This window comes from Colobus angolensis, unplaced genomic scaffold, assembly GCF_000951035.1.
Source record: "Colobus angolensis palliatus isolate OR3802 unplaced genomic scaffold, Cang.pa_1.0 Scaffold5, whole genome shotgun sequence".
Taxonomy (NCBI): Eukaryota; Metazoa; Chordata; class Mammalia; order Primates; family Cercopithecidae; genus Colobus; species Colobus angolensis.
In genome coordinates, this window is record NW_012118487.1 from 28,861,973 (window position 1) to 28,877,880 (window position 15,908).

Genomic DNA, 15,908 nt, shown 5'->3' on the forward strand with positions numbered 1-15,908 from the left:
GTGCCCAGCTCACAGTATCATTTTTGGAGTGTAGACTCAGACTTTGATTCCTTATTGACCCTGGGCTTCAGGCAGCTACTTCTAAAAAATCAGACGTGGTGCATGAATTGACACTTAAGCCGATACATACACATACACTCCATGCATTCAAACATACTCCTGATTACAGAGACTATACAAGAGTGGTGGCATTAACCCAGGGCCCTCCTCACAAGGGAACTAGTAAAGCTCTCAGTGTGGTGTCACTTTGAGAAATGTCTCAATCCACTTCCTGTTCGTTTTCCACTTTATCTGTCTATAGGCCCTTTCCATATCCCTTGCTTTTCCTTGTCCCATAATAATCCAAATCAGAATGGTCAGTTCCTGTTTTAGTCTAACTGCAGAGACTCCTCAGTGTCTCTCATGGCAATTGCTCAGAGCTTGGATTTTAAGCAAAACTTTCATCTCCTGGATTTTTATAGCTCTAACAGCTGCTCTGCCTAATTTACTGCTCCAGGTTTATATAAGACTGGTGGTTAAGGACGCTCAGGCACCTCCAATAGAGTCTTGGTAAAATGCCTGGAGCAGCTGCCTCCTACCGGGGAATGGTCTCTCCTATTTGGGGCACTAGGAGGGGTTCTGCAGATCATCTGGCTTTTTGCAGGAGGATAATAACTTCCATGCTGAGTGACACCTGAAAAGCTTCCCCCACGTTGTGGAGGTCACAGTAAAAATCGCAAGATTGAGTTTCTCTTCTGGATTTTTTAATGTTTAGTTATTTCGTACTGACTCTTACATGGGTTACTATGCAATAATCATAAATGTATGTATAAACAAGGACAGACCATTACTTTTATCATCTCGGATTTAAGAGCAGCACATTCTTTAAAAAAATGGATTTGGTCTCTATCAAACTATATATGTTCTTTCTGCAAGCATATATGGAGACAGTTGAAACAGTTTATTTGGTTTCAATCCCATGCTAAACTGAGGAACTTTTCTAACTGCTGCTTAGCTGGTTGTGTCTCCTCTCTACTGGCCTTTTTTTAACCCCAACCTCAACGGGGTCTGCTGGCTTCCTAATGTCCATTTTCTGCACCTGTGCTCTGACCTTGTGACAAAATGATTTAAGTCATTTAGTTTTCTCACAGAAACAATGTTACACTGGACATGATGACTAACTTCATGAGTGTGATCCCAAAGAAAATATTAAATCAATTAATCATATAACCAATATATTACATATTTTTAAAAAACTATATGAGGTAATAAGGAGAATCATGGGAACTCACCAACATATTTATATGTAATATGAGGTAACAAAAAACAAAATTTTGAGGCTTTGAAACCTCTGCCTTATTTTTGACTGTCACAAGTTCCGCTGTCATGAAATAGAGCTTCTTTGTGACGGTTTTATGGACATTTGAACAGCCTTCTGATGAAATGTTGAATTTCTTGATGGCTATGGAATAAACTGATACAAGGTTGGTTTATTAGACATTTTGCTCACTGTGAATTTATTTATAGAAGGTAAACATAAAAAGAGCTACAATTGATTGTTTAATAAGGATGGTACTGTGATGACTTTACAGCTGAGGAAACTGAGGTATCAACAGGCAAGGTTCCTTGCCTGAGGCCACAGAGCTAGTAAGTGATAGAGCTAGAATTTCAACCCAGGCCATGTGAAATCAAGGACTCGGAGGAATACAGGATGTAGGAAATGCAATGATAGACAATGAGATCAGAACATTAGATTGGAGCCACTTTATAATGTACACAGTTGTGTTATTTTCCTCTCAGGCAGGGTCATGCTGGAGTCAAACCTACTTGCTTTCTCTTATAAGGTATGCATTAGTTTCTACATGGTTCCATCAATTGTCTCCTAGCGTCCCACTGTGCATCATCTGCACACAATATACTTCATTTATAATATCAAAAGAAATAGTAGAGGCCAGGCATGGTGGCTTATGCCTGTAATCCCAGCACTTTGGGAGGCTGAGGCGGATGGGTTATTTGAGGACAAGAGTTCAAGGCCAGCCTGGCCAACATAGTGAAACCCTGTCTCAACTAAAATACAAAAATTAGCTGAGCGTGGTGGTGGGCGCCTGTAATCCCAGCTACTTGGGAAGGTGAGGCAGGAGAATTGCTTGAACCTGGGAAGTGGAGGTTGCAGTGAGCCAAGATTGCACCACTGCATTCCAGCCTGTTGCCCAGGCTGGCATTTTGAGACTTTCTCTAAAATAAATAAATAAATAAATATAAATAAACAAACAAAATGTAGAGATGATACCACCCACATATTTGACATAAGACATCTCTTGATAGTAGTTGTTTTGAATTTGTATTTTGTAAGCACTTTATTGCCTTTCAAAACATATCAAATACAATCATTGACATTATGGGGGGAAAAAAACAAGAGAGTGAGTTCTCACCAGGTCAAACCCTCTTTCTTTGCACTAACCCCATGTAGTGTTTCAAGCTCCTACAGCACAGTGTCCTCCAGTGTTTTCAGATTCATCTGGGGAAAATGTATTGCCAGCATGGAGTTGATAAGTCTGTAGACCACCAAAATACATATTTCAGAATTTCTGCATTTTTATCGCCAAATTCTCATTTACCTTGGGGTTCATCTAGAGCCATCATAAAAAGAGCCAGCAGTTTTGAGTCTCATTAAAATTCCTAATCTCCAGATGTTGTTATCAGTAGAGACAATTTTAGAAACATAATAAAGCTTCCATTTTCAACTAAGTTATAAACGCAAAATAGAAAATAGCTTTTCTAAAATTAGGCATGTCTTTGGAGGGCTGCTGTTCTTTCCAGATGAGTGTGTGTTTAGTTCTCACTTTTTACTTTATAGTTATTTGCATCCTAACAGTTTGTGGTTTAACATAAAAATAATTACATTAGCACCTTTCATCCTTAAGGGCTGTATAAAGTAATATGTCTTATGATACCACCAGAAGGCTTTAGTGAGAGAGTACCACATGCTGACCATCTGTGAGGCGGAAGAGACATTTTTCTTTCACCCTCCTTTTTCTTGAAAATAATATATTAACCTCCTTATATGCAGATGTTACATTTTCTCCATTTTACAAAGCTTTGCTTTATAGGATTCTCAAATACATTGAAGGAAACAATTTCCTTATAAAATTTTACTTATATCTAAATTTCCAGAAAATAAATGTTATGTTTGATGCTTCCTTTTTCTAACAGAGCATGGAAACATCAAGGGAGGCATGTATCACTGATGTGTGCTCTCTGTAGTGTGTTCAAAGCGGTTCCACAAAGAGTAATGAGTTTGGAATGGGAAGCCTCTCTGTTGGTAGCCAGCGATGCTGCCACATTCCAGTGGGCATCCCAGCCCCAATTACTTGGCCTCTCAACTAAACACAGGGCTTTCTCTCTCTTTTAGAGGTGACTTTCTAGAAACTTATTGGCAAATTGGAAAACAAAAGTCCTAATCGTCACATCATTTGTTAGGATGTGAACATTTAGGGGAAAAAAGGAAATAAAAAGAACTCAAAGTAATATAAAGCTTTGTAGATGATTTTATCCCTTAATTTAGGCAGGCTAAAAATACATTGTGGTAGTTATGAATTCTTGTTAAGGCTTGACACAATATCTGGAGTATGTGTCTAAATGTAAATATCACCTTTAAAAAAATTAAGCTTCTTAAAGTTAGTAATTAAGCGTATGTCATAGACTTTTCAACAAATGCTATTTGATGATAGTGACATACAAAGCTAAGAAAAGATGCTATAACTTAGAATAGGTGCTAGTAAAAGTGTGGTATGACTCCATAGCTAGGCTGTTAAGTATATTGTCAAAGAATTCTGAAACTTGTGTGTGAGCCAATATCCCAAGCACAGGTGGATCAAATACCAGGACATCTGTTTTCTAAATCTGGCATTAATCCTGTCTTTTTAAGATCACTGGAGGAAATTCTTAAATCATTGTAAATTTATGACTGTAGTTTTCCCTGTTATTCATATACAACACTCCCAGGGTATCTCAGCTATGTTGACAAAAATGCATAGCATGCATAGCAAATGATACCAGAAATCTGGAGATTTCTTTTCCCAGGATTAAATCTGGGAAACCAAGGAACTTTAATTGGGGAAGTTTAGGAATAGTTCATTAAATATAGGGGGCCCCCCACTACATGGTCTCAGCTCTGTGTTTAGGCACGAAGAAATGGCACTGAAAATATATGCTATAGGAATCCACTATGACCACCCACTTGGGAAGAATTCATAGGAAAGTTTCTTTGTGGAAGTTTAGTGCGATTATTGTCAGTAATTGTACTACACAGTCCTAGCAACGTTCCAATGGCTTTAAGCAATTTGAGGTCTGAGATCTGTTGTATGTGTCTTTGTATTGACAACATCAATCCCAGCCCCCACCCACCATCTTCTAGTGCTTATCATGGGGTAAATGATTATCAGTAAATGATGAGAAATGGAGACTGGAATCTATTCCATTCTCATGCAGTGTCTTTGTTGAGAGACCAAGTTGCAGATAGAGAGTAATGAATTTTTAAGTGTGTATTAGGTTGGCAATTAGTCCACTTCCAGCTTATTCAATAAAATCGTTCAAAATTATGTACCTTTTTTTTAAAAATGGAAACTTAAGGAAACTGGGCACAGTCTCCTTCATATCAAATCTCATGTTCACAATGCTTGTTTTACAACCCATAGTTGTAGAGCTAATTGGACAATTAACTTGGGAGCAAACTTTCTGACCTTAGAATTAACAACAGTGGCAAACACATTAGAAAACTCCAAGGCTGAGTACAGTTGCAAAATAGGCCCTTGATGGTATTTCAGAAACTCTGCACTGAGCACACACAGTGACTTGGAAGCACTTGTATAGCTTTCTGTTGCTTGAATAGTCCACTCAGATTTCAGACCCTGTTAGGAATCATCAACCAGCTCTGGGTAAAGGGCTGATATCAGAATGGCTGGTCATTCATTACAAATCATAACAATTCCCAAGAAAATTAATTCCAGTCTTTAAAAAAAGTCCTGGTGTATTTTGAGTTATAGAATGAAATAAGGAAAATATTTGTCTCCTTGGCGGGATACTGGGAGAAAAAAACAAAATTTACCTTTGTTGTTGTTTTATTTTGTTTTTTGTTTCCACCAACAGCATTGAAAAATATGCCTTTTCTCTGAGAATTAGTGAGGCAATTAGCATTCATATTGCTTCTCAGGGCAAATCTATAAATCTATGTTTGTGGCCTGATAGGGTTTGGCTTCGTGTCCCCATCCAAATCTCATTTAGAATTGTAATTCCCCATAATCCCCATCAGTCAAGGAAAGGACCTGGTGGGAGAAAATTGGATTGTGGGGGTGGTTTCTCCCATGATGTTCTCCTGATGGTGAGTTCTCACGAGATCTGATGGTTTGATGAGGGGCTTCCCTCTTCCCTCTCTCTGCCACCATGTAAGACATGCCTGCTTCCTTTTCCACCATGATTGTAAGTTTACTGAGGCCTCCCCAGCCAGGTGGAACTGGGGGTCAATTAAACCTCTTTCCTTTACAAATTACTCAGTCTCAGGGAATATTTTCATAGCAGTGTGAAAACGGACTAATACATGACCGTAATGAAAATCGAATGTGGCTTTCAAGCTAAAATAGCCAGTCGAAGAATTTTTTATATTCTCCCTTTTCTACCCTTGCATGCTAGTCCAAATGCCGCTTTTTATAATGCCTCAGTTTTCCCATTTATGAAATGGGAATATATTGGTTTTCTGTTGCATAACAAATTACCACAAATTTAGCAGCTTAAATCAATACTCATTTATTGGCTCACATTTCTGTAGGTCAGAAATCCAGGGATGGCATGACTGGGCTCTCCACTCAGATCTCCCAAAGATGAAGGTGTTAACTATAGCTGTGAAGTCATCTGAGGCTGGAGCTCTCTTCCAAGTTCACATGGTTATGGAAGATTTCAGTTCCTCGTGATTGTAGACCTGAAGTTGTACTTCTGTTTCTTTGCTGATTGTCAGCCAGGGGCCATTCTCAACATTCAGAGGTCACCCAGGCACCTCGCTCCATGACCCCTCCACATCTTTTTTTTTTTGAGATGGAGTCTTGCTCTGTTGCCCAGGCTGGAGTGCAGTAGCGCAATCTCGGCTCAGTGCAAGCTCCACCTCCTGGGTTCAGGCCATTCTCCTGCCCCAGCCTCCCAAGTAGCTGGGACTACAGGTGCCTGCCACCATGCCCGGCTAATTTTTTGTATTTTCAGTAGACCTGGAGTTTCACCATGTCAGCCAGGATGGTCTCAGTCTCATGACCTCGTAATCTGCCCGCCTCGGCCTCCCAAAGTACTGGGATTACAGGCGTGAGACACTGCACCCAGCTGACCCCTCCACATCTTTAGAGCCAGCTGTGGAGAGTCTCCCTCCTGTCAAATCCCTCTCATGCTTCAAATCCCCTTTGCCAAGAAGAGCTTAGGTCTTTTTTAGAGCTCTCCTGATTAGCTTAGGCCCACTGAGAATAATCGCCCTTTTTTCAAGTCAGCTGATTTGGGACTTTAATTACATCTGCACAATCCTTCACAGTAGCACCTAGATTTGTATTCAGTTGAATACCTGAGAGAACGTGTGTATACCAGGGGGTGAGAATCTTGGGTGCTTTTTTAGAATTCTACCTACTGGCTGGGAACAGTAACTCACACCTGTAATCCCAGCACTTTGGGAGGCTAAGGCAGATGGATAGCTTGAGCTCAGGAATTTGAGACCAGCCTGGGCAACATGGCAAGACCCTCGCACTACTAGCTGGGCATGGTGGTGTGCACCTGTGGTCGCAGTTACTGAGGAGGCTGAGGTGGGAGGATTGCTTGAACTTAGGAGGCAGAGGTTGCAATGAGCCGAGGTTGTGCCACTGCACTCTAGCCTGGGTGACAGAGTGAGACCCTGTCTCCAAAAATAAATAAATAATCTACCTATCCACAGGATAACACTAATACCTTAGAGTACTATTAAATGGATTGAGACATGTGTAAAGCACTTAGCATGCTCAACAAATGGGATCTAGTATTAATGTCTCTATCTAGTATATTTTCCGGCCTGCATGGATTTTTAAATTATAGTGTTATAAGCACACTAGAAACGTGAGAGACTATGTTGCTCATTATTTGGATACTCCCCAGAAAGCAGAGATAACTGGGGTCACAGTGAACAAACTCACAGAACCCAATGTTTAGTCTGTCGCTGAAAGCTGATGAATTAATTCAGATTATTTAAAAACTACAGTTAAGAGAGAGTAGGATATCATTAATGTTGGTACTCAAGGCCATCTATAATGTGGCATAAAATGAAGTATGTATGGGTCTCTGCATTGAACATTTTTTTCCTTTAACAAGAGAAATGCATCACAGAATCCATGCTTTAAACACCAACATTTTTCAGAAAGAATTGTTTTGTTTCTACTCATGCTCTGAATGTAAAATGAATATTTCAAATGCTCCATTCATGCAAAGGTCTTTATATCCCCTTTCTCCCTGTAATAGTTCCAATCTAGAATAGGCAACATTATGCAATTTGGTGACCCTGCTGCAATGGAAATGTTTCTCACAGACTGTGGGAAGAAAGACACCTAAGAGGTTAACAGTAATATTTTGCAAATTGAGGCAAATGAAGGAAAAAACACATTAGCATAAGAAAAGATAGCCATAGGGAATTTTCCACTCAAATGTTTGGTACTAAGAGCTCTATGTTACCAAGGAGGAGGCTACAGAAGAAAAACCTTAGTGTCTATGCATTCTCAAACTACATTGCCATTGTATTCGTTCTACGGGTGAGAAAGACCTCATAGTTATAGAGATGGAAAATTGTTCTTTCTAGTAAGAAAAGTAAAAATTGGATATACTAAGAAAAGCATCTTGGATGATGGCAACAAAGCAAGAGGATTCCTCAGGAACAGTCCCCAAAAGACTTCCTAAATGTATCAGGACTAGACTAGAGTTTAGAGATTAAAAGTGAAAGTCTTAAGCAATGATTTAAATTTTTAACTAGAATGTGCCCCAAATGTCTACAATTAATTTAACAGATTTTACTCATTTTAGAAATTGCATAACTCACAGTATGTGAATGTAGTTAGCTGGTATTTCCCTTTTGTTAATACATAGACTTATTTGAAGATTGTTCTGTAGGAAATATCCAAATTTGAGTTGTAATTATTTTTGTTAAAAACATTTAAAATAAGTGTAAAAGGTTCTCATTGATTTAAGATAGAAAATATACTAATTGTTACCCATTTCTATGAAGATATTGAATTGGTTTTGAAACTAATCTTTACTCTTAGGAATGATTTGCCAGTAAAATGATTTATCTGAGTCTGAATTTTATTAGGTTTAACACTACAGCAAGCATAGATGTCCAAATAAATCATCATGCATTTCATTAATAAATTAAGATAGAGAAGGACCAGCTTATTTTAGATAACAAATTGTTTATAGAGACTGATATCTGTAGGAGGAATGGAAAAACGATGTGTTATTTTATTTCTGAGAAAGGTCTTCCCCAATTAAGAAGATGCAGTTTTGGGTTATTAAAGATAAGAATAGCATAAAACTAAAGATCATCCAAGTCCTGCAAAATTTGTCCAGAAGCTGATAATAAAATTACTTATAAGTCAATGGATAAGGTCAATTTTCAGGGAATCCTGTTAGGAATCAGTTGAGAAAAAAAGCTGTCCCATGATCTTTCCATTATATGCAGATTGTTTTCAAAGTTTCTGTGGAATAGTGACCTTGTTTATCTTGTGTCTTCCTTTGTTTATTCAACTGATGTGTGAATATTGAAGAGATTAAGGTTTCAGGTCTTTATCCCTGAGAAGATGACACAAATAAATGAATTTGCCTTCTCAAGCACAAAAAACTCTGTGGTAGTCAATAAGGAAAGTCATTCTAAACTGAAACTTGAGGGAAAAGGAAGAGGAGAGAAGAGAATTTTAAAAAAGTACCAAGTAACGTCATTCCTTTAATGCTGACATTTTTATAATAGGATTTTGCCACTTTTTGAGATGTTATGAATATTGCATCCCATACTAATGTAAGTAAAAAATGCATCCACAACTGAAGTGAAATACTTTTTGATAATTCATGTCATGGTTTCTTAATCCTAGTATAGAAACATGAGAAATGATTATAGACCAAGATGCTTTTCAATATAAATTTGATACTTTTACTCCCCATGCTTATTTTTTACAAGATGTGCCATCCATCTGACAGTTCCTGGAGAAAAGGAGTCAGTATATAGCAGTCATTCATTCAGTAATAACAGATCATTTCCATGCACATGGGAGGGGGTGGGAATTACTTTTTAATCTAAGAACCCCTCTAAGCCACCAAATACATTATCATATCTGAATTATCCCTTCTGAAAGGAGTTTTCAAACCTACACTTTACCAGAGTCTGTCTATAATCTAGCTCTTTCCTACATTGTTGTGAACACATTTTTTTGATTCTGTAAGGAGAAAGCAAAGTGAAAAGAGGTAACGTGTTTGAGTCTAATGACAATAGTAGTTTAGAATGTTCGCTTATTTAGAGATAGAATCAGAAAGATGGAAAGCAGCTTAGTGATTACGCATCACACCCTTCTTGCTACCCAACACCCTTCCTTTCAAAAAGGGAAAGTAAAGCACACAGGGTCTTGTTTATTTTACTTCTTGTATTTTTTTCCTCTCTGTTCAGGAATCAAAAGACTGTCTTCTTCTCTGATCTTCTTTTAACTGAATTTAGCATTTCCTATTTCATTTCCCAACCTGACTTCCTTTTTGACTGGAAATATGGATACTTAGACCTGTCACCTATTTACTTTGGAATTATAGTACATTAATTTTCTTCCTTTTACAGTATGAAGAACTAAGTCAAGCTTCTCTTGATTCAATAACCCACAGATATCAAAACCCATGGTAAGCAAATAGGAGTATATTTTTTATTAATCAGTGTGTTTCCTTCCTAAACTGGTAACAGGATTCATTTTTTAAAAACTTGTAAGTATATTACCACTTTCTTTTTATTTCATAAAGGTTTTTTGTAAATTTGTGAATTTTTATTTCTAATAAAAACAGTAAATCTTAACTATCTGCTAAATTTTAATTAAGGGGAGGAAAGGAAAAAAGCAGAGTTAGAATGAAAAACTGTTAGAATATAGTAAAGAAAAAGAGAAGCAAGTCAGAAGCTATTAAGAATGGCAACTGGATTGGTAGATTAGCTTTAACTTTATAAATATCTCTGTGGAAGAAACAATATTAATTTTTTTTCAGATAAAAAACTCATTTCATGCTGTTGGCCTGGAAACCATCATAATGGGTAATCTTGGTTAATAACCATAATCTTACTAAAGTCACATAATGGCTTCAATTCACATTATCTTATGGCAGCTTCTGACCCAAATGAAACATGGGTAGCTCACGGCATGTTAAATTACAGGAAACAAGCAAAAGCTGACTTGTCATGTAGGTATAACATACGATTCAGATTCCTAAGAGGGAAAAGATCAGTCAGCATTGCTCTCACAAGACTGCAGATTGAATATTGTCTTTGTTACAGATTTTTGAAAGTGAGGATTTCTGGGGCTTATTTTACTTCACTTTTAATTGTTGAAGGATTTAGCTATTAGCATATGCAAAATCACTGGATTTTATTAGCCCTGAGGTGGCTATACAATACCAACATAAACTGCATCAAATAGAGAAAAGACTTCAAACCCCATGTCAAAAGCCTATTAGTTATTTCAGAACAAAAAATACCTTAGTGGGCAATTCGTATAACTTATTAAGCAGGTACCATATTTAAAGCCACAAAGACACAGGTATACTTTAAAGCATGAATAACACATATTCTCATTAAAATATTCTACTTCATTTGTTTAGATAGCATTGCAGACATCCACTGCAATTACCTTATCAAATATTTCCAAGCAAAGAAAAACATTAAAGACCAATGAAACTTCAAGCATTGGTGATAAAAGCATGAAAATGTGCTGCATTTATTTAAACATTAAAAACTTGTTGGAGGATATCTGAGAAACACCAAAGCCCTGAGCATGTTCTTTGAATGAAAGAATGTTGGCTATATTCATTTCTAGGGCATATGATATGGGTTGAACTGAGTCATGAGGATGTAGAATAGTTATGAAAGAGACCTTGTATTTAGGAGATTGCAGATTCAACTAGGAAATTGGGCGGATACGTGAAGAAAAATAACAAAATTACTTTGCAAATACTGAGAGCCAAATTGATAATGAAGATAATAACTAGAAAATTATAGCCAGAATTTTTTTTTTATTAACTGTATTGACAACCCCCTGAACTCATCTATAACTCCTGACTTGGGTCCTGTTTAACTAGTCAGACACCAATAACCTGAATACTGCTTCCTTTGTGAGACTATAAGCACCTACCCCATTTCAAAGCCCTTGCTAGCAGGATACTTTTGAATAGGGCCCTGACTCAGACAGGCTCGGGTGTGCCCTACCCCTTTGCATTCTCTAAGGTGGCCTGAGAGCCATCTTTTTCCTGGGCAAAGGTTAGTGCTGAGTCTCCCAACCAGTTTTCATATTTTGTTCTTTTCAGTCAACAGCATTCACTCAATATGTTCAGCATCTTCTGGGTTCAAAGCACTATTAGATTCTGTGGCCATCATGGTGAACCAGCCAGCCTCAATACATGCCCTTCTTGGAACTTGTATTCTAGGGGAGGAGGCAGACATTGAAGCAACAACATGGCTTTTTAAAAATAATGTATTGGCTGGAGACAGTGGCTCATGCCTGTAATCCTAGCACTTAGGGAGGCCCAGCGAGGCAGGAGGATCGATTGAGGACAGGAGTTTGAGTCTAGCCTTTGCAATATGACGAAATCCCATCTCTACAAATAATAAAAAATACTAACTGGACATGGTGGCTGTGCCTGTCTTAGCTATTCAGGAGCCTGAAGTGGGAGGATGGCTTGAGCCCAGGAGTTTAAGACCAGCCTGGGCAACATGGAATCCCTATCTCTACAAGAAAAATTTAAAAAATTAGCCAGAAGTGGTGGTGCACACATGTGGTCCCAGCTACTGAGGAGGCTGAGGTGGGAGGTACACTTGAGCCCGGGAGGTCGAGGCTGCAGTGAGCCTTGATCATGCCAGTACACTCCAGCCTTGGCAACAGAGCCCCTTCTCCAAAAATATAAAATAAATAACCATACTGTTTCTCAAACTTAAAAGCAAATGTTTTAAATTACCAATATAATCCATGCTTATGGCAACAAATCAAACAATATAGAGGTATATTGAGAAAAAGTTAATATTTGACCCGAATCCATCCAGTTTCTGATAAAATAGTTCATTATAAAAGAATATTTATAGGATGTAAAGAGAAGGTTTTCCCAGGGCACCTACCTGGCCTGAGGGTCAGATAAGTGTTTACTGAGGGAAGTGATTATTAAGCTGATGTTGAAAAGATAGGTGAGGCTGGGCGCGGTGGCTCACGCCTGTAATCCCAGAACTTTGGGAGGCCAAGGCGGGTGATCGCTTGAGGTCAGGAGTTCAAGACCAGCCTGGCAACATGGTGAAGCCCTGTCTGTACTAATAATACAAAAATTAGCCAGGCGTAGTGGTGGGCGCCTGTAATCCCAGCTACTTGGGAGGCTGAGGCAAGAGAATCATTTGAACCTGGGAGGCGGAGGTTGCAGTGAGCTGAGATGGTGTCACTGTACTCCAGCCTGGGCAACAGAGAAACTGTGTCTCAATGAGAAAAAAGAAAAGGTAGGTGAGTACAAGATCATTCCTGGCAGAGAGAACAGCATGAGCCAGGCCCTGAGGTGGGAAAGAGTAATCAAATTACAACCTGTGCTGCCAGACTGTGTTGAAAGCAATAGGGAGAGTGGTGAGATGAGGATCAGATTTTGCAGAACCTTGCGATCTGGGTTAGAGAATTTGGATTTTAATAAATATAAGAACAAAGAAAATTCATTAGAAGATTTAAAATAGAAAGCAACCTGATTCTAATTGTTAAGATCATTCTGGAATGTTGGAATGTTATATGGAGAAGGGATTGGAAGGTGATAAGAACAGCTATAGAAAGATCAGCCAGGGCCAGGCTTGGTGGCTCGCACCTGTAATCCGAGCTACTGGGGAAGCTGAGGCAGGAGAATCACTTGAACCCGGGAGGTGGAGGTTGCAGTGAACCGAGATCACACCACTGTACTCCAGCCTGGGCAACAGAGTGAGACTCTATATCAAGAATAAATAAATAAATAAAAAAGAAAGATCAACCAGGAGACGATTTCATTTTTCCAGGCCCATCTTGAGTTTTCAGTGTGCTTTGCAAACAAGCCAAAACAAATGTGATTATGGAGATCTGGGGCCAGGAGGAAAGTTCAGTTGAGCTTTTAAAGAAAGGTGGGCTTTAAGTAAATGGAGAAAAGAGGAGACCATGTTCGTTATAATGATGGGAAGTAAAGCATGTGTATACAGCAATCTGATGAAGCAGATCTAACACTATCTTAATTTTACAGGTGAAGAAATTGAATGTCAGATTATGTCACATGACCAGGGTCACAGAGCTCATATCCTATTGATCTGGGTTGGGATCTGGACAAAGGACATTTTATTTACTTATCTTTTTGAGACAGAGTTTTGCTCTGTTGCCCAGGCTGGAGTGCAATGGCGCGATGTCCTCTCACTGCAGCCTCTGCCTCTCAGGTTCAAGCCATTCTCCTGCCTCAACCTCCCAAGTAACTGAGACTACAGGCATGCACCATCATGCCCACCTAATTATTGTATTTTCAGTAGAGATAGGGTTTCGCCATATTGGCCAGGCTGGTTCCTCAAACTCCTGAGCTCAGGTGATCCACCTGCTTGGCCTCCCAAAGTGCTGGGATTACAGGCATGAGCCACCACGCCCAGCTTGAGCTTGGACATTTTAAAAGAGCTCTACAAATGATTGTGATGTGTCGCCAGGTCTGGGAACCTCTAGTGACAACTGAGAAATGAAGGGGACTGAGCCTTGTGGGATGCCCACACTGAGGGCAAGATAAATGGGAGCCACCGAAGAAGAAAAGGAGCCTTAGAGGTAAATTCCTATAGAAGGCTATAGCAGCCGGTGAAGAATTTTGAGAGGAAGAGTTTAATGCAAAGAAACAGAGAAATCAAGGAAAACACGGCAGACAAATGTTTAGAGGTGATCAGTGGCCTCAGAAAAAGCAGTATAGGAAAAGTAGGATGCTTTGAGTCATTGTAACTGGTGCTGAGGAATGTTTGTCTATTGACATAATGCAGGCAAGAGTCCACTCTGTTTATGACATGAGAAATTCAGTTAGAGCACAATGACAGGATTTCCTCTGTTCGAAGGCATATTTTTTACATTTTAATATTCTTGAAGTCAGGATGAGTTTTATAATAGTTGTTTGTAAATGCAGTGGTCAAATGTAGTGCCTTTTTTTGGCTTCCCGTGTAAAACTGTGTTAAATTAATGGCTGCACGCAGTGGCTCAGGCCAGGCATTGGTGGCTCACACCTGTAATCCCAGCATTTTGGGGGGCCAAGGCAGGCAGATCACCTAAGGTCAGGAGTTTGAGACTAGCCTGGCCAAAGTAGTGAAATCCTATCTCTACTAAAAACACACAAAAATTAGCCAGGCATGTTTGTGCGTGACTGCGATCCCAGGTACTCAGGAGAATGAGGCAGGAGAATCACTTGAACTCAGGAGGTGGAGGTTGCAGTGAGCTGAGATCATGGGACTGCACTCCAGCCTGGGTGACAGAGTAAGACTCTGTCTCAAAAAAAACAAAATAAAAGGTGTGTTATACAATTAATTGTATCTTAAAGACTGATAAAGATGTAGGTTAGCAAATATGAAATAATGACTTGCTATGTGCTAAGTGCTCAGAATTTAAAAATTTGTTCGCAGAGTCCTTACGCTTAGGTTGCTCACAGAATTTTCAAGGCAGATAGATGTGACAGACGATTTCAGCACAAGGTTCACTGATGGAGAGACAGTGCAGTTATTGGGTGTAGGTTAACTCGTTTTTGTTGTGTGCGTGTGTGTGTGTGTGTTTTAAATCTTTATTTTTATTTTCTTTAAATTAAAGGAAATGTACTCTTGTTTTAAACATCCCAAGTTTCTCTAGATATGTGACCCGATGATTTATTTGTTTTCATATGATCTCTTCTGTTTGCAATTGGGGATTTCCCTATATATACCTACAGTATTTCTAATTTCAACAAGCAGAATAAAAAGCATAGGGAGGAAATAGAGGAATGTTTATAGTCCAATTAAGAGAGGTCATAAGAGAATGTATTGGTAAATGACAAATTGGCAGGACTTTTGTTTTTTCTCTAAGAGGTGAGTGGATTCTGTAGGAGCTACTCACCATTACTGAAGAGCCCACCCTATCTTCTAGGCCTTTAATAAATAATATGAAGGCTAACTTCAGAAATGCCTCTGTTTTTCTCTTCTAATGAGAGCAAACTTTCTGGTGTGATAATCTTTTTTTCTAGATGTTTCTGAGTCATTCAACTTGAGAAAAACTATTTTCAGAGATAGGACTTCTTTAGCTCTTTGGAATACAACTTCTTATTTTGGTAGCTGTAATTATTGTGTTATTAAACAGCTGGCCATGAGATTGGTCTCAAAGTCAGTGGGTTTCTCTAAGGCTACCTTGATTTAAAGGCAAACAAGTTTGGAAAGGGACAGTGTTCTTGTAGTTCCTTTGTATTAGTCTGTTTTCACACTGCTGATAAAGACATACTTGAGCCTGGGAAGAAGAAGAGGCTTAATTGGACTTACAGTTCCACATGACTGGGGAGGCCTCAGAGTCATGGTGGGAGGAGAAGGTACTTCTTACATGGTACCAGCAAGAGAAAATGAAGATGAAAAAGTGGAAACCCCCAATAAAACCATCAGATCTTGTGAGACTTATTCACTACCATGAGAA

At 38.9% G+C, this 15,908-nt stretch overlaps 1 protein-coding gene across 1 annotated transcript in view; it reads left to right on the plus strand.

Annotated features, from left to right (window-relative positions):
• Window positions 1–15,908, plus strand: part of LOC105524437 (chromosome unknown open reading frame, human C4orf45) — a 140,981-nt gene that overhangs the window by 56,704 nt on the left and 68,369 nt on the right. Inside the window, exon 3 of the mRNA XM_011959699.1 lies at window positions 9,842–9,900. Coding sequence (XP_011815089.1) covers window positions 9,842–9,900 — 59 coding nt within the window. The remainder of the gene's footprint in view (window positions 1–9,841; window positions 9,901–15,908) is intronic.